The 20,112-nt window shown below is 37.5% G+C and overlaps 2 protein-coding genes across 2 annotated transcripts; both read right to left on the bottom strand.

Moving 5' to 3' along the window:
* Positions 1 to 747: 747 nt before the first annotated feature.
* On the bottom strand, positions 748 to 3,471 carry VTI1B (Vesicle transport v-SNARE family protein). The gene is made up of 5 exons (XM_088213232.1): positions 3,228 to 3,471; positions 2,577 to 2,632; positions 2,280 to 2,468; positions 1,492 to 1,662; positions 748 to 1,212 (listed from the first exon to the last, which is right to left on the bottom strand). The coding sequence occupies exons 1-5, from the start codon at positions 3,322 to 3,324 to the stop codon at positions 1,063 to 1,065; spliced, it is 663 nt and encodes a 220-aa protein (XP_088069358.1). The 5' UTR covers positions 3,325 to 3,471; the 3' UTR covers positions 748 to 1,062.
* Positions 3,472 to 6,831: 3,360 nt separating this feature from the next.
* GN (sec7 domain-containing protein) lies at positions 6,832 to 19,631 on the bottom strand. The gene is made up of 3 exons (XM_088213230.1): positions 19,476 to 19,631; positions 11,735 to 12,561; positions 6,832 to 11,186 (listed from the first exon to the last, which is right to left on the bottom strand). The coding sequence occupies exons 2-3, from the start codon at positions 12,467 to 12,469 to the stop codon at positions 7,515 to 7,517; spliced, it is 4,407 nt and encodes a 1,468-aa protein (XP_088069356.1). The 5' UTR covers positions 12,470 to 12,561; positions 19,476 to 19,631; the 3' UTR covers positions 6,832 to 7,514.
* Between the last annotated feature and the right edge of the window lie 481 nt (positions 19,632 to 20,112).

Raw genomic sequence — 20,112 nt, 5'->3', positions numbered from 1 at the left:
ACCTCAAGAGTTCAGGTCAAACACAGCAGCCTCTTAAATTTTTTTTTTTTTTTTTTTTTTTTTTCTCTCATAAATAATTAATTAAATACAATTAACAAAATGTTCAGTTTGTGTTCGGTCTAAAGAACAAAACTTAGAAAAATACAAAATAAGACTATTTCAATTTAATTATTTTTTAACTTAAACCCTTAATTCTTTGTATAAAAATTTAATTATTATCTTATATTAATTTGCAATGTTTTTTTTTCCTTTACTTCTATTTATGGGATAAATTAAATTAATAAGTGCATTGAACCATCTCGTTTGAAACTCATGCTTATCAAGTTTGGTTGTAGACTTTTAAAAATTATCAATTATCAAATGTTTAGCCGTATATTTTTAGTGCTACTCATATGTTAATGTTAATGAAAAGACTTAATTGTAAATATGGGAAGCTTTATTTGGAAACTTTTATTAAAAAAAAAAAAAACTTGTTTCGAGATAAATCTTTATCAGTGTGTGTTTTAAACGTGTTGCATGTGCTACTCATAGATTTCAATCATAGGGGAAAAACATATAGAAATACGTGAAGATAAGTACGAGCTCTGTACCATTTTTCTATCTCTGTTTTTCTATGCCACAGAACGTTCTCTATTCTGCTGTGGTATAAAACCTGAACAAATAATCCAACATGACCTCTTAGATGAAAAATTGATATAAAAAGGAATGAAATAAATCCAAATATTGAATACAGGGATCCACATGAAATTTGATGCAATGAATCCAATCATTTATTTCTCACTTGCTTCAATACATTGCCCACGACTTTTGCCACCATCAAGTGGGGTAGACATATAAGATGGTTCTACATGCAGTAACAGAAATACAGGCCAACGTCTATCTCTAGAACGATGCTACAACAGAACAAGCAAGGGGTGCAGATACACCGTATATGGCCTAAAATGGGGGACATGCCCATCACAATGTTAATCACCCTATATACAAGAACATGGACATCAAGAAAATAGTAAAGAGAAAAGAGGGGAAAGAATCACTAGTTTGATATCCAGATGAATCCGTGTGTCACTTAAGCTTGAAAAATAAGATGAGAATGATTGCAAAAACAAGAGCCGCAATGACTGAAGCAACAATCCATTTGTTCCTAGTAATCCTCCGGGACATGGTACTTAAGATTTTTTTACTCTTGTCAATGGCATCATCCACCCCATGAAGCTGTAGAACAAGAAAGAAAGATGTAAGACAAAACAATATGTTAACATCCCAAATATTGCTTAGATTCATTACTCTCTTCTCTAAGGACTTTAGATAAGATTGTCCACTGGAATATGAAAATGATATCCACTAGAGCCCCTTTTCAACAGCAACCTCATCTCACGTTTTATGTCTTCAGGGAAAAAGGGTACTGACCAAAGTAACACTAGGTAACCATCAAGTAAATGCTTACATAATTTTCCAACCCCAAATAAATTAAACTAAATTATTTAAGTTTACCTTGTTATGGGCATGTAAGAGAGTTTGCCGCTGTTGGTGTAGATCTTCCAGGATTGAGACACCAAGTTCTTCTGTCTCCAGCATGGTTCTTCTACTCTCCTTTATCCTATCACCTGACTGATTCAGTCTCTCTACTGACATGGTCAATCTTTCTCTTTGATCAGCAGAAACCTATACCAACTTCTACCAGTCACTAAAACCTTTTGAAGAAATTAAACAAGAGACAACCTGCATGGTGTCTGCTGTGTGAATATTCAAATAGCATCACATTTAAGTGGTTCACAAATTCATCATTTAGGTGGAAGTGAGAAAGAAACTAATTTCTAACAATACCTTAGCCAGTCACTTCAAATTAAAACAGAAGAGAAGAATTATAGTTTCTTTCAAAACCATCAAAAATATAATAATATGAATAAAATCAGCAGGACGTGCTGCACCAGAGAGAAGATGGTTGTATGATCCTATTTAGAGTACAAGATGAACAATATCAAATGGCTTTTGACCATTAAGTTATCCTTCCAAGTACCTTAGTTACCATTTGAAATTAAAAGAAAAGAATTTGTTTTCCTTTCTAAGCTACCAAGAAATAAGTAAAGCTAACATAAGTAAAGCAGCAGGAAAATCAAACTGCAAAGAGAGGCTTGTGTAAGCATATTCTGATATAAAAGGGACAAATCAAACAACAGTAGAAATAACCAGACGCCAGAATAAAGGAAATCCAAAGTATCAGTGCCTCATTAAATAAACTTCTATTCAGAAAAAGAGAAATTAGTACAATCCAGACATACCGCATGTGGATCCGCCATGCCGGCCTCTAGCAACTCCTCCCGTGTAACCTGGTTAGTATTAGGTGATGAAACTCTTTTGAATTCCCTCTTCAACTGATTCAGGTCAGACTTATACTCCCGTAATTTAGCAAGAAGCATGGCCTTTACACTTGGCTGCAAACTTCTTGCCTCAAGGTCCATTTTTCGAATCTGTCAAGACCCGAATAGAAAATTAGATATCATCTTACAAATCCCATCCAACAAATCCAAAGAAAAAAATCGTTGCACAAAAGAAGCAAGAAAGTTTGTGAATAATACCAAAACATCAGCCTCATCTATTCCTGACTTTATTTCAGAAACCTTCTCCTTCTTCTCTGCAAAATCACAACAAAACATAATCCCATTCCGTTAGAATCATTACTTAAACATTCAGAAGCATAAAAACCACAAACAAGCAAGCCCCGTAACACCATCACAACCAAGTACTTAACGAAGGCACAGAGCTCCCAGGTAATGTTGTTACTCTTAAAGCAAGAACACCATTCCAACCATATAAACAAACTCAAGAAACCATACTAGATTGAAACAGTACTAGCAACTTTATGAGCAAAACCGACAGCTTACATAGACTCCCACCCTGATTGCTAATTTCTACTCAATAGTTGTATTATACCCAAATCTCCTGACTGACGCGTCGTATTTACTTGACTTCATTCTGATTTCCCCGATACAAATTCTTCCATGAACCGGCAATCGAAATCACCAGTCACGAATTACTGCCAGATTTACATCAGACTCTTAAATCACGCAACAGAAGAAAATTACTTTTGATGAAAAAGCAACAAGCTGAAGGAAATCTAAATGAAACCCACGAATCGCGTGACAAGGAAAGGAAGTCAAAAGACATCTTCCAGATACGAAAAAGGAAAGTAAGAGAGAGAGAGAGAGAAGGACTATGAGAAATTCCACCTGCATCTGGAAGGAGGGAAGCCGAGTTACATTTTCTAGAGAGATTAGCGGAGAGCTCGCAGTACTGACGTTCGTAACCTTCGAAGACATCGCTCATCTTCTTAGAGATGTAGAATCGGCGGCCACCAAACAGAGTAAAGCAATATGAAGAGGATCTGAAAACGGAATCGGGCAGCGGGCTCTAGTTAATACTGAAGATTGATGAAGGAGAAGAGTAGGGGCCGTCCGTAGAAGCAGATGGTTAATAAGGAAAAGGAAGGTTCTTAAAAAAGCATTGCAGGCGGGTGAAAGTTAGGTCAGAATTGATTGAGAGAGAGAGAGAGAGAGAGAGAGAGAGAAGGGAGTTGCAGAAGAGGAAGATGAAGAATTGCTGTGAGCTTCGCGGAAAGAGAGCAAAAGGAACGTCCGTACATCCTACATAGATTTCATCCGTTCGGTAACTTGTCGGTAAAGCCGGGAAACAGTAGCAGATAAAACGGTGCGTTTTAAGTCCCTAATTATTGTGAATTAAAATTTTAGTAATAACTTCTATATAGTCATAACGGGTAAATTGTGAATTTGTGGTAATAATAATTACTATGGAATCACTAATCAACTTGTTTACTGTACTACTAAAAATTACATAATTCAATAATTACTATATCTTTTTCTCTACAAAAAATTTATGAATTTTATTTAAATTATGATCCTTCATATTTTTATTTGTATATTATTTTTTATTATATTATTAGTCTATATGTAATAAATTTACAAAATTTTAAAAAAAACATACTAAAATACAAATTTAATTCTTATAATATTATTTTTTTTATTTGGTATTTACGTTAATTTTGCATTAATTAGTCCATGTCCTTTCAAATAATATTTGAATTAATATTTTTTCATTATTAATATCTAATATTATTAACTCTAAATAATATGTGTAATATTTTTTTACATGTGACATCTTTTCCTAAACTATTAAACCACATTAGACGTCACATGATATCTAATCTATTAAAAAAAATTACACATTAAGCAGTTCATATTTATTCATCTAAAAAAAACTAGTCACATCTCTAATCTTTAATTCCTTTTTTCTCCTCTCTCCCATGTATAGAGATTCTGTAAAACTAAGTTCAAAATCTCAGATCTTGTTCTACCATAAATTCAAGCAAGATGAGTGGTAATTTCAAAATGTCTACAACCGATCTAAATGGAGCAGATCAACCCACTTAAAAAAAAAAATAATCGAACATTGTCTTAAAACACCATCGTCTTTTAATTTCAAAGCCCAAAGACTGCAATGCAAAGGTGGAGGGTACGAAATGGAGAATCTTACTTCCATCGGCATGCATCACCAACAATTTCTGGCTCACTCAAGAGCTCAACTTGAAAGTTGACAACAAGACCATCCAACGGCTCTTGTACCAAGTCAAGCCAGTAATCATTACATTCGCAAGAACTAGGGTTTCTCTTGCTCCTCCATCACCAGCGGTGCATTCCTTCTCAAGTTGGTCATCGGTTAGTTTATCAACTACCCCGATTTACAAGCTCGAGCCTTTTCTGCTAAGCCCAAAATTCAATTAGTTAGTGTGATTTATGATCTTGACCATCACTTCAGTAGGAATTATAAGATTAATTTGTTCAAACCAGTGATGTAGTATAAAAAGAATATTAATTAGAAATTTCAAGAATAGATATAGATGAAGCTGAAAGAGCAGTTTTAGAACTATGGAGTAGTATTGCTCATTTCAATTTATTTGAGTTTTTTTTGTAATATGAAATCATTTGAACCAGTTCACATAAATTTTTTTCTACCATATCAAATGTTATGTACATTTGACGAGACTTAAAAACATATTAGAAAATATTAGGTGTTTATTTGACAGACCTAATAGCACATCAAAAAATTTCAGGAATCCATAAATTCTACATGTAGAACTTGAAGTTAACAACTTTTGATATTAATAAAAAAAAGAGATCAACTCGAATATTATTCGAAAAGTATAGGAACTAAATTAATAAAAATTTAAAATAGAGATTAAACTAAAGACAAATAAATAGTACATAGACTATATTTATATTTATATTTTAAAAAATTATTTATTAGAAGACAAAATATTAAATTATCATTTATGACTTTCAAAATATTAATAAGAGAATATATGCTCCAAGAAGCATACTTTTGCTTGTGTAAATAACCTAATTTGGTTTATGGATAGAATACAGTACCATAATTTTTAGAATTGATATTTTATTTTTTAATTTTAAAATTAAACATTCAATTATTTGCTTATTCTTTAATTAAGATTCTTTTATAATTAATTACATTGAATTTTAATTAAGATTATTTTATAATTATCACCTAATTACCATTTATAAAAAAATAATGTTGCAACCATAGAATACACATCAAGAGTACAACTTAAATTTAATTTTCTTGTCTTCTCATTTTCTAAAAAATCATTATTTAATTTTCCTTTTTCTCTTCCTAACTTTCCTAGATTTTGATTTCATAAAAAAAAGAAAAAAATGAAAGAAAAATGAACGGTTTGAAGAAAAATGGAGAATGTATAGAAAGATTTGAAAGAAAATGAACTTAAATTTCATTTATGTGTCTTAAATAATGAACAATTAAAAATTATAACTTAGATAATTGTTAATTAACCATAAACAACCTAATAAATTTTAATTTCCTTTTCTTCTCCTTAAAGTGGAAATTGCATTTCCGTGTTGGTTCTAGGCAAAGACCCGTCTAATAATAATAATACATGCTCATCTTTCTTCTTCATGACTTCTATTTTCATCACTTCTTCATTTAGCAACCTACAATCGGAACATTACAATCTTTCAACTCACTTGAGCTCTCAAGTTATCTATCTATAAGGATAATATTTCATATATATCTAAAACATCAACCATTAAGAGTATACCCTAAAATCAATATCAACAGACTCCTAAAAGAACCACCACTAATAAATAGGACTTCAATATAGTTCTCGAAATCTAATAATTTGTTAAGAGTAATTTTCACAAATAACTAGTATAACGGTGTTATGTTTTCTAAACGTCCTTTGTAAATTTGTACATTTTCCCTCATCAAGTTTAGGAACTGATCCACTAAAACAATAAATAAGATTCAAATTGGTTCTAATAAGTGTGAAGTCCATAACTTTATTATAATTTAATGAGAGAGATTTGTTTTTTGTGATTCTACTCGCAAGATAAATTTTGATATATTTCTCTCCCTTTGAAAAACAATAATGAAATTCAATATGGTGTTACTCAAAGATCATAAAAAAGCTAATGTTGTAGGAATCGAGCATCAGTGAAACTTCTGTTGACAGAGAAAAAACTGTAACTCATTATTATGAATTATAAATTCTCTATTGAAACACAAAATTGGTTTCGCTAACGTGGGGGTGCTCTCTCTTCGCTTTAATAAGTTTATAGTATGTCTCCTAGTCGAATTCACTAGTGAACTCCACTTACTTGCAGGTGAAAATGAATTACTGCAACTAGAAAATCATTATTAAGCTGATATTTGAATTTTAGAAAGTATCATCAATTATGATTTGACTATTACAATGATGTAATATGTTAGAGCTCAGCAGAGTCCATGTTCCCCCCAACAAAATTGAAAATCCGCTGTATTTCTTCGAGGCATTTACAGTCCTTCCAAGAAGAGAGACAGGAAGAGCTCAATTCCACCTAAGGTTCCAGGTCATGAAACCTTGGAAAAATTAGTTACACACTTAACATTTGAATCAATAGAATCACAGAGAAACTTTCTTTTCCAAACCTCCACTTCCAGAGTCCTTTACATCATTTGAGAAGCAAATACAAATTTATAGCCTTAAATTCCAGGGATTTTGATGATTTATCCCTTTTCGCATATTCAAAATAGTAAAGTTTTAATTCCTTCTCTGCTGAGACTGCGTGAGATCGTGGAGGACCACAAAACCATTGGCGTCCCCTTTCCTCAGGCATTAACAATACTACTATACACATCGACAAGGTTCCACAGCAAAACTACGGTAACCAAAATATGAAAATGGAGTATCTAGAAACTTTCACCAACATCAGGAAAATCCCAATCTCTCAGCTTCCTTTAATTGTGCCAATCTGCACCTAGCTGTTCCAACCTATATCCGGATCTAATGAATCTCAACCATGAACGCCATTATTTCTCCAATTTCTGGGCATAAAATACCTTGAAAGAGCAGTCTGATACTCCGGGCTACACTCTCATTACAACATGCCATAACAAACTGATTCTGAATAACAGAATTACTCTACAGAAGCCTAACCTGCTGAACCAGCTCCTTCAGAGGCCACTGTTTCACTTGAATGGCCAGAATCAGACACCAAACTTCCAGCTGTTTCACCCAGCTTGACCTGTGACTGCCCCATATCTTGGTCAGGAAACACCTCAGCCTGTAAAGATGGAGCGATATTATTCACATGGAGCCATGTCAGTTCCCACAAGCTATCTCCACCGAGGGCACTCCTTTGTACAAGCACTCCCTTTGTCTTCATCACAAGCAAGATGTTCTTAAGAAGCTCAGGTACTGTCTCCTGAAGTTTCTCACTTTTTTTGCCTCTAACCTTTACCTTCATATATTTCTCCATTCGGCTGAGAACACCCAACCATAGCTTGCAGAAGGTTGTTAACTGTGACAGTTCAGGGAGTAACTGCAAGAACACTTTTGAAAGTAACTTCACAGCGAGGGTAAGAGTACCTTCCATGTTTCGGTAATCTTTTTGAGAGTGGCCCTGGGCAATTTCAAGCAAGTCATCAAGCACCGTGAAGATAACAAGATCAAAACATTGTAACCACAAACCATGAGCAAGTTGGATACCATCAACTCCTGTCAAACACTTCTGCAATGAGAGAAGAGCATGGTTCCTGACCTCCTCTCTCTGGTCCAAACAAACTTTTCTCAATCCTTGTACAAGCCTCAGCCACATCTCCCCAATATCCTGCGACATTTTAACAACTTCCTCCTCTCCCATTGTTTCCTTTGTTTCACAGGCCCACCTTTCCAAACTGTTAACAGAACCGGCCATAAGATCTAGGGCACGGACGGACCGCTCTGCTTGTCCAACACGAGACTCAGCAAACTGCCTTGCAGCATCTGTGCAGAGAATATAATTGGCTGGTAACAAGTGAGCTCCATCTAACATGATGAACAACAAAGCATCAAATCCAGCTTCAGAAGCTTCAGGGTGCCGAGCTGTGAAAGAAAGTAGAGACGTGATTGTTCTCCACCCCATTTGGGACCTGATGTGAGCAGCATTTGCTTTCACTAGGCGACTTACTTCCAGAGTAATTTGTTCACAGTATGCATCAGCTACACGAGCATCCAGCTTTGAGACAAGCTGCAGTGACCTCAAAAGTTCATCAGCAAGATTCTCTTTATATGGAAGCAGCCTCTGGCAGATTCGGAGGAGACCAAAAACGGCCTTCTCTACCAGTGCACAAGGCATGACAGTGGACTGAACAATATTAGCTATATGCTCATAAACACCCTGCCACAGAAGCACAATTCTATCTCGGTTGTTTAGGGTAATTGCAATAAGCAATTCCAGGCAGAAAACTGCAGTATCCTCATCCTCCGGAGTGCTACTCCCTTTTTGTGGTCGCCCTGCAGCCCAAATGAGTGCACGTGCAAGCTGCAATAAAGATTCAGCTTGCAGAAACTTACTTTCAGTAAATATACTATCAATATGACATTTTTGAATTGTCTGAAGAGTTCGTTGATGAGCAGCAAGTTGTTGTTCAGTAGGTTGTGATCTTGGCTCCTCTGTGTCCAGTGATAACAGTTGACTGAATCGGCCCATCAATCCAGAAGATCTCCTTGGAGTTCCCATTGATGGCATATGAGCTGCAGACAAAGAATTTGTAATAGGCTTTCCATGTCCAATATCAGCAGAGAGCTCAGATTCATCTGCTGCATCACTGGCCACACGAGCTGGAAGAAGACCAAGCTTATGCAACCGTAATATACAGTCCAAAATATTTCTCCAACCCGTACGAATATAATCACCATATCTATTTGCAATTGTAAAGACAGTGACAGTTGCCATCCTAGCTTTCGTGTCATCACCAAAGGCTAGCACAGGCTCCTCAACAGATGATGGGTTCAAAAGGGTTGTGAACTTACAGAGAGAGACAACCAAGTCATCCAGGACATCTTCTAGATGATGGCAGGCTGAAATCTTTGCGACAGCTAAGAATCCATCAATACATGTCTGGTAAACATCTTCATGTTCAGCATGATCAAATACAACAGAAATGGCTGCAATTGTTGGACCTGACATTATAGCAAACATGTCATGATCAAGGTAGGCTCTAGAATTGGATATGATATATGGCGCAGTTTTCTTAGATTTGTGCATCAGATCAATCCATCGGCTGGGGGTCATTTCAGGGTAACCAGCACCCTGCTCTGGAGTCGTGCGGATCTCATTCTTGCAAATTGAGTGGTAAAGCTCTGACAAGAATTCTCGAGGTAGATCGTTACCTCCATTTATGTGCCTATTATTCCGGATAAAATCCTCCTCTGTCATCTTTTTTTTAACTTGAATGTTGTGTTGATCGGTGTTAAGCATTATAAGTGAGTAGGATAACAAAAGAGCAGCGTCTTTGTTCGCCAGAATCTGCGGTGACTGCTCATAGTATCTTTCGGAGAATGCCTCAAGAACTCTTTGTATTTTTTGTGATTCTCCTGGCAACCGAAATGTTTCCAAGAATAACCGAAGTGCTGTATCCAGATTCATGTCTTGGAAATCAAATGTCCCAGCAAATTCATGAAGAACCTGAACGCAGAACTCATCATGGTTTCCAAGGAAATCCCCGACAAGGTTCTTATCTAAACCAGCAGTGTACCTGAAAAAGCAAGCCACACTTTGGGGATCAAGTTTGTCAGGCAAAAGATGTGTTCCTTGGAGAAACTCTAATCCTTTTTTGGGATCACGATTGAAGTGATCAGCTCCAATCATTAATCTTCTTTTGATATACTTCCTTCGTCGGACAAATGGAACCCAATGACTAGGATCATTATAGTTGTCACATTTCACCATCCAGAATGGTGTATACTCCTCAAGGTTAACTGGAACTTGCTCCAAACTCACTGATCCATTGCCTATCCTCTCAGCCATTCCCTGAATTACAGCAATCAGACCATCCAAAGCAAGTATGTGCATTGCAGACAACGGGCAGTTAACTGGAAATGCACTCTTGGATAAGAGATTAGCTAGGTCTTCAAACACATTACTGCAAGTTATGTCACAATCTAAGTTAGCATACATCTCGACCATAAAAGTTTTCTGCCTGCAGAAGTCAACAAGAGCTTCCATTGCAACTTCTTGCTGCTGATATGAAGCCCCATATCTGCCTTGGGCAAGCCTTAAAATTACGCATGAAAAGAATGCCTCAAGCTGGAGTTTAAGTTCAGTGCGCAGATGGTGATATAAATTGAGAACTATGCTACAAACCATTGAAAGAATAAGTGGGCTCATTGACAAGCCAAATTGCATCAAATTATGAAATAATTCATCTTGAATCAAATTCAATAACCTTGGATGATGTCGAATGGAGGGCCCACCTAACTCTATGGCCGAGTTAATTAAGCCCAAAGCAAAAAGTGGCACATCTTCATCAAATGCTACAGTATTTGATCGAGGACCCATTCCCATATGCTCAACCACATTAAGCAGAGAGCACAAAAAGTGAAATATCTCCACCATACAAGGAACCCCATAAGGTTCTGTCATGAGATGCAAATCAAACGAAACAGCCTCCTGTCCACTTCCAGCCCCAATAGTACCATCTTCTACCATAGTGGCTGCCAGACTCAAAGAAGTATTAGATGCAAAGTTTGCAGAGGAATTTTGACCATCATATTCAGAGTTAGCATTACCATTCTCTATTTGTTTACTCCCAAAAGCATAATCGTTATCAATCCCACCAATCTGCACAAGAAACAATTTGTTTTAAGAATAGACATAAATAAAATTGTGCTGGCTGCCAGCAGTCCATGCATATGTTTCTGAACTTTCTGGTCTTTCACCCATAGATATATCAATATGGCTAATTATCAGAAACTAACTTTTAAATTCAAATAATGTTAATATATGATGGCATGTAGGCAAGGTCAGATTCATTCTACGAATAGCATCAATATCACCATCATTGATGACTTCAAGTTTAAAGCCACTGCAACCGTTTCAAGGATGCTCTATTACCTTGCCCAATAAACAAGAGCAGAAAATGAAATTGAAAAAAATATACATATCGAGGGATTTTATTCAGTTAAAAAAAAAACAAAAAGAAAACTAGTGCAAATTTAATTATGAAGAAGCTCTTCATTCAAATTTCTGAGAATGCCAAGCCAGGATGTAGAACAATATTTCTACCTCTACTTTGTTTCTTACATAGATATTAAGAGAAATAATCAAGACAAAAACAGTTGATGTTGCAACCAAAAAGAAGCTGAAGAGGAAAGGAAGATCAGCTATACCTCTTGTTTGACAGTAGTAGTTCTATTAACCAATGCGCATTCTGTATTGTCGATATCAGCGAGGTGCAGAAAAATACACCTAACAAGTTCATGCATTGTATGGCGAGCTAGACGCTGCAACAACTCACCTTTACTCCCTGCTTGATGGACTATACGGAAGCAAGTGTTCACAATGGTGCAGACATGCTGATTACTTAGCATAGCTGACGCTTTACTTTTCATACAAGCCAGTAGAACCTGAAGTATCTTCATCAGCACAACTTCTTCTGATGCAGGATCTGTCACCTCAAATCGGCAGCTAGTCACAGCATCAACTACCAGATGCATAGCAGCTTCCACATTAACAGTATTTTGATCAATCACATCAAGAGTTAAAATCTTGTAAACGGATGAAAGAGCAACACCAGTAATTGGTGCACCAGTTTCATCTGATCGAATCACATCTAGAAATGGCTGGAGGTACAAGGCTGGATTTATGGCATGCCACTGATGTTGCCATGAGAAAATTTGCTTCCGTAACACCTTCAGAGACTGAATCAACGAGTGTTCTAGCTGATCATCACCTGACATGTAACGTCCTCCCCACCTTACATTTCTCCTCATCACTGCCAATACAGCACCAACTTCTGTATTGATCATGCATGCTAAAGTAGCTCTGTTAGAATTAGTATCATCAAAGTCCTCAGGCTCTTCCTCAATTGCCTTGATTCCAGATTGCAACTTCAGACGCCCCATCTTGTATAATGTTCTATGAATCAAGCCTAAGGTCTTTATGTAGTTACAAACTGTCACCCCCTGGGGTAAGAGAGACCTGGCTGAAACATAACCTTAACAGTGGGAAAAAGACATAATCAACAGCAATTTGAATATAGAAACAGCTAATTGAGTCTCAACAGAAAACATTAGTAAATAAGAACAACTACATTACGAGCAACCTGAGACACTGCCTCTAATTCATACAGAAACAGGATAGGCAACTAAAGATGGAAGTGTAACGCAGCAAATACATGTCTGAGTGATGATGCCTATCCACAAGCATATTCATACTAATGCAAGCACATTACTAAGAGAAACCTTTTCTCTCTCCTTTGAGATCTGTATCCCATGTCAGACCCTAGGTCAAAAAATGTGCTCTTTCCAAGAAATGACAGGTCACTTATCTGAAGTCATCTTTATTTTCCAACTTCTTTTCAAGGATCTTTCTTCTCCCAATAATGACTGTACTTAACATTCAGAACTTAGTAAACAATGCTTAAGCCAATAAGATTCGTTGAGTACAACAAGAAACATGTCAGAAATGCAAAGGAGTGAAACTGCGAAAGATCCCAACACCATCTTGCAAATGCCAAGAAGGCCAAGTAGCAAAAAACAGTCATCCATTATCAGGACACTACGAGACCCTACCAACAATAACACTGCCCTCTAAGCCACTTGTTACCTTCCAACTCGGAACTTTTCCATTACTTAGAAGTTCCGCAACTACCATTTTCTCTATTGCCCCCTCCCCAAAAGCTACATGTTTCTGTTAAGACCCTAAAAGACTTGGATGCAGATGGTAAAAAGACTACTGAGGGAGGTGGCAAGGCACTCCAGGTTTATTATCAGGAAAAAAAAAAAGAGAGAAAAATATCTGCTGAGCTGAGCTGGCATACCAGGTTTGGGTATTTAAAAAAGGAATGATTCTTTATTTCAAAAAAATAAAAATAAAAGGATCGATTCTATTATTGTGGCTGGTAGAGTTTTACAACTTTACTATTAGGATTCTTACTGTTATGCTATGTTAGATTTTTCTGTATTTCCGTACTAGAGTGAGAATTTAAGAGGATGTAGCCATGTAATGGGAATACCACAATTTGCCTGCAACCTTTTTTCTGGATTAATCAGCAGACTCCAGAATCCTTCTAAATTCTCTCTTCTTACCTTCTCTCTTCTCCTCTCTCATTCTAACCCTAAAAATCTCTTTTCTCTCTTCTCTACTCATCGCTAAACCTTCTATCTCTCTTTCACTATCTCAAACAAGTCCACAGCGGAGTACATGTCTGCAGCTCCTAAAACCCTGGTACTAGAGCCTCCCGATTCTGAGGACACCTTGACATCTAGAGCTGAAAGGCTGCCATGATGGGCATCAACAAATCCAACTATTGGAAGACTTCTTCGAGGATTTGATCAGAAATTGAAGGACTTCATGGAAAAAGTTTATAACACTATGCAGCAGAATGCTGATGAGCTCAAAGAATCACAAAAACAGAACCAGGTGAGGCTGGAAGCATGTTTTGAAGCTTAGTGGAAATGGTGTGCACCATGCTATAACCCCTTGAAACACCAGCCCAGGTATCTTCTTCCCCTTTACTTAGTCAGCCTCACAAGGGTATTGTACCCACTCCAAGGACAAGGGAGCAGGGAGGACTGGTAATGGTCCAGAGTCCAGTCAGAGTCACTCAAACAGAGCATTTCTAAGGATACAAGTACCCATCTTTGATGGTGTAAACCTGCAGTAATGGATTAGGAGGTGCCTGGATTATTTCAGGTGCATGGGGTTGCGGAAGAGCAGAAAGTTAAGCTACTGACTCTGTTTTTGGGTGAAATGGCTGATGTCTGGTATCAAGGGTGGCAAGCTCAGAATCAGCCTCAATGTCAGAAAGAGTTTGTTTAAGAACTTAGTAGAAGGTATGGAAAAGCAATCTATATTGATGTTCTGGAAGAGTTTTACAAACTCACTCAAGAGGGGATTGTTTTAGAATACCAAGCACGATTTGAAGAGCTATGCTCATTGGTATCGAGGAAGACCCCAACCCTTAGTGAAAAATACTTCATTTTCCAGTTTATAAACAGATTGGATGAACTTAAACAATTGATCAAACTCCTTAAACATAGAAATTTAAACCAAGCTTTCAAACTGGCCTTAGTTCAAGAACAAGCTGCAGAAGTAAGGTCCCAATGCAAGAAAATTTATCCAAAAATATCCACTAGCTATCCTTCAAAATCAACCATAAACCCAATCCACAACCCCATAACTCAACCAAAACAAGCTCATCATATACCTACCTGCATCAGACGCAGCCACCAAAAGCCAAACATACCAGAAAACTGGGCCCTACCATCACCAAAAAGCCAACCTGAATGACCACAAAGATCCTTTCCCGCTTCAAATGTGAGAAGAGATTCTTCCCAGGCGACCAATGTAAAACACAGGCCTGTCTTGGCCTTTGAGGGGTGTAAGGAGGAGCAAAAGGAAGAGGGAGTGGAGACAGAAAAGGCAGAAGACACAGGACCCATATCTTTGCAGGCTATTCAAGGGGTGGTTGCGGGTGGTAAGAAAACAAGGGATGCTGCAGAAGAAGCAAAATGTCATATTACTAGATAGCACCAGCACACATTCCTTCTTGGATCAAGTGTGGCTAAACACCAAATGAACAAAATGGTAAATCAGAAGATTCTTACTGTTGTTGTGACCAATAGACAAAAGGTCACTAGTGAAGGTGAATGTGCCAGGAGTTTACTGGAAAATGCAGAGCTATATATTCAGTTACAACTTGAGAATCTTACAGCTTCATTGTTATGATATGATACTTGAAGTAGGCAGGATGAGAGAGTTCAGCCTCATTATCTTTGATTTTACACTGCCTTGTATATCATTTACTATGGATGGGAGAGAGATTAAAATGATGGGTCAGGCCAAGAGTAACAAACTAAGAAGGGTAAGTTGCAACGGGCTGAACAAAATGATAAGGAAGAAATGGAAGTCAAATGTAGCTGCAATTTTTTGTGTTGGGAGATAACAGTCTGGAAGAAGGAGAAAATGTTGAGAATTCAGAAGCCAACAGCCTACAGAGGTAGCAAAACGTGGGGTTAACTGACCTGCTGAACAGTTTTCTAATGTGTTCACACAGCCACAGGGTCCTACCACCAGCGAGAGACCTTAATCATCCCATGCCTGCTGATATCCACATTTCCAAAAGAAGGAGATTGAATGACAAGTCAAGCAAATGATGGATATTTCAATCATCCGCACCAGTCGTAACCCCTTTGCATCCCTAGTTCTTTGGTAAAGAAGAATGATAGGACTTGGCGATTCTGTGTGGATTATAAGGAACTGAATACAATTACAATTAAAGACAAGTTTCCAACCCTGATAATCGATGATTTGTTAGATGAGTTGAATGGGGCTACTATCTTTTCCAAGATCGAGTTGAGAGTAGGTCACCACCAAATATGAGTGAAGGCGGAGGATGTTCACAAGATGGCCTTCTGAACATACCAAAGCCATTATGTATTCAAGGTCATACCTCTTGGCTTGATCAATACTCACGCACCTTGCAGGCTATAACGAACCATTTGTTTTGGAATTATTTAAGGCAGTTCGTGTTGATTTTTTTTTTAAAATCACATACTAGTATATAGTAAGTCAATGGAGGATCATCAATACCTTGAAATTGTTGTGAAGACATTGAGAGAAAATCAGCTTTTTGCCAAGCATTCAAAGTGTAAATTTCGCATGGGAGAGGTGGACTGTTTGGGTCATATTATATCCGGCCAAGAGATGAGGATAGACTCTTAGAAGACAGAGACAATTGCTTTATGGCCACAGCCCAAGACACTTAAGGCCTTGAGGGGATTCCTCAGGTTTACAGTATTTACTATAAGTTCGAGTGAAATTATGGGTCCATTTGCGGACCCTTTACTGACATGCTAAAAAATAACAGGTTCCAGTGGTCTGATGTGGGGGAGGAGGCTTTCGACCACCTCAAGCTAACAACCACAGCCCCGGTGTTTAGACTTCTTGATTTTAACCAATCCTTTGTGTCGGAGGCAGCTGCAAGTGGAAAGGATTGGAAGTAATTCTGATGCATGAAGGCAGACCTATTGCCTTTGTCAACAAGCGCCTTATGCCTAACATAATTTGTCCCCTCCCCATCTATGAGAAGGAGCTTTGGCCATAATCTATGTCATCTCAAAATGGAGGCACTATCTCGAAGGAGCTCCATTATCATCAAGATAGATTTTTTTAAAAAACGCACAAGAGATTTCCCAGACAATGAGTAATTACATGGTACAATGATAATGGGGTTGTTACGTTGTTGGGCTTGATTACACAATCCAGTCCAAGAAAGGTGTAGAAATTAAGGTGGTCGATGCATTGTCATGCATAAACTGCCAAAGCAGGAGCTGGACAAAGCGGACAGCAGCCAGGAGGCGGCAGAATTAAAGGCAGTAGCCACACAGGTTACTCCTGCTTGGTTGACTGAAATGATGACTAGTTACAAGATAGAAAAGGGGGCTGCCCGGTTAGTAGAGGAATTGATGATAGCACCAGTTTCCATCCTCCTCATCGACTTAAGCAGGGAATTTTAAGATATAATGGAAGAACCTACATCGAAGAACAAGCTGATCTTAGACAGAAAATACTTTAAGAATGCCACAGCTCAGCCGTGGGAGGTCACTCCAGGGTTAGAGGCACCTATGAGAAAGTTAAGCAGCATTTCTACTAGCCTAATAACAAACAAGGGGTAGCCGAATTGATTAAAGAATGTGAAGTACACCAAAACTGAAAATCTAAAAGGGTGGCAACTCCAGGATTTCCAACAGCCCCTGCCCATACCTCACCAAGCCTGGACTCATGCCTCTATGAACTTCATAAAGCAGCTAACCAGATCAGGAAATAAAGATACCATGCTGGTGGTAGTGGATCAATTCACAAAATATGGGCATTTCATTGCCCTTAGACACCCCCTCTCCGCATATCCAATAGCCAAAGCATACACTGATAAGGTTCACAAGCTGCATGGGACACCCAAGATTCTTGTCACCAATAGAGACAATATATTCACAAGTTTGTTTTGACAAGAATTACGAGGATTAGGGGCACTACACTCCCTTTGAGCTCCGCTTACCATCTCCAGAAAGATGGTCAAATGGAGAGGCTGAATCAATGTCTAGGATCCTATCCCTGTTGCATGTCTTTTTGAAAACCGCAGCAGTGGGCAAAATGATTAAGTTTGGCAGAATGGTGGTATAACACCAGTCATCATTCTAGTTTGGGAACAACCCCCTTTTCAGGCTCTCTAGGGTATGACACCTCCCCATTTCATGGACACCACAGAATTGACACTCCCTCATCCCAACTGCACGCAAACTGAAATTACCTGACCATGCTAGAATACAACCTATGTTCCATGTTTCTCTTTTGAAAAAATATATTCCCTAAAGCAATGTTCAATGTGATGAATTGTCTGCACTGGACATAATGGAACTTCCAAATTTTGCAAAAGAGAACAATCCAGAAAGGAGAACAGAAAACAGAGCAAGGTCTGATGCAGTGGGCTAACTGGGAACCCGAAGAGACTACCTGGAAAGACATCAATTTTCTAAATAAGCAATTTCCATAAATTTTTCCTCGAGGACAAGGAAGTTTCCAAGGGAGAGTTGTTAAGACTCTAAAAGACTTGGATCAAAATGGCAAAAAGACCACTGAAGAAGGTGGCAGGAACTCCAGGTTTATTATCGGAAAAAAAAGAAGAAAAAGTATATGCTGAGCTAAGTTTGCATACCAAGTTTGGGTATTCAGAAATGGAATAATTCTGTTATCGTGGCTGGTAGTTTTACAGCTGTAGGTAGTACTATTAGGATTTCCTTTCTGCTTGCTAGAGTTTTCTGCATTTCCATACTAGAGTGAGAATTTAAGAGAAAGTAGTCATGTAATGAGTATACTGTAATTTGCCTACATCTTTTTCCTGAATTAATCAGCAGACTCCAGAATATTTCTAAATGCTCTCTTCTCACCTTCTCTCTTCTTCTCCTCTCTCATTCTAACACTAAAAATCTCTCTTTTCTCTTATCTCTAGTCCTCTCTAGAACCTTCTCTCTCTTTCACTATGTCACACAAGTCCACAGCAGAGTACATATATGAAGCTGCTAATAGTTTCCCAATTCACCAGTGCTGATACAGTTGTAAATTTAGAAACTAAAAGATCTTTGGAGTTCCAAAGAGACCAATAACAAGGTTCGAGCACTAGGGTGGAAACAAGTGTAATTTCATTTGAACATCCCTGGACAACAGTCAATGAGTACTAGAATCCAGAACCACAAGGCCATCAGTTTAACTTCATAGTAATCTCATGCTATGAGAGACTCAAAATCATCATATGGGAATGGAGTATTAAGTCAACAAGAGTACACTTAACAGTTTCGCAGGACATAGTTCTACATTATCATTTCATGCTACATTTCATTTAACTGTAATGCTAGCTGCAACGCAAAAAGATTAATAGTATTAAGTCCATGAATTGAACACAGGATGAGTACTACGACCCCATCGTAAACACAAGATCGGAGCACATTTAACATACAAACTAAATCAGATTTAACCAATCATTTTATTGCTACGGAAACATAAGAAGAAAAAAACTGACTAAAACATTGGATATACGGATATCATTAGCCGATACCAAGGGGAGCAAACTTGTAAACAAGCACTAAACCCTGTGCAGCTCTTGACTTTGTTCAGGTCAACTTTTTGAGAATCAGAGGAAATAATACAAAAATCACAAGAATCAAGTTGTTTTTTCTTCCATATTTTCTTTCCATAAATTTCCCGGAAAAAATACGGACTTGCAATGTCTATAACAAAATCTAGGAGACACGAATTTGAAAAAGAGAATGATAAAGTAGCGCATTAAACGTAGAGAACGAAATTGATAAGAGAGAAGTGTGGGGATGGGATCGTGAGAAATGCATTACTCACCTTTGAGGATCCAGATTGGAAGATCTATTCAGAATTTCTTCACATGAGAGAGAGAGAGAGAAAGAGAGAGGAGAGAGAGAGAGAGAGAGAGCCTGAGCGAGGAAAGCAAAAGGGAGTCGCGAGACGGAGGCAGAGGAAAGAAATTAAACGCAGAAGAGAATTTACAAAAGAACCCCTACAAAATTGTGTATTTTAATCGCAATTCACAAATACGCGGCAAAAAAAGGTTTTTGCTATTTCCAGAAAGGCATTTTATTTTTATATATTACAGATCTACCCCAGTAAACTAATAATGTTTAAACGTTGGTCCCTGCAGAGCGCAGGCCACATCACATGAAACGTTGATTGGACTTGCGCATGTCTAGTGAATTGGACCCTTTCGTTTAACCATGTAATTATTGATCGGTTCAAGTTCAAATAGAAAAATTGAAAATGCAAATTCCTGATTGTTATAAGCATTACCAAAATTATTTCTAAAAAAATAAGAATAATAACTGTATGGATAATTTTTGGTTATTTGATTTTTTAGATGATAAATAAAATATTGTACTAAATTAACTTTTTTTTTTCTCACAGTAGAGTTGGTTAGATTAGTCAAAAGATTATTATTGATTCAAAAAAGTAAGGTGTCAATATC

This window comes from Carica papaya, chromosome 2 (assembly GCF_054855325.1).
Source record: "Carica papaya isolate Zhongbai chromosome 2, ASM5485532v1, whole genome shotgun sequence".
NCBI classification, from domain to species: domain Eukaryota; kingdom Viridiplantae; phylum Streptophyta; class Magnoliopsida; order Brassicales; family Caricaceae; genus Carica; species Carica papaya.
The sequence above is the reverse complement of the archived record's forward strand: the minus strand, read 5'-3'. Positions and strand labels throughout refer to the sequence as shown.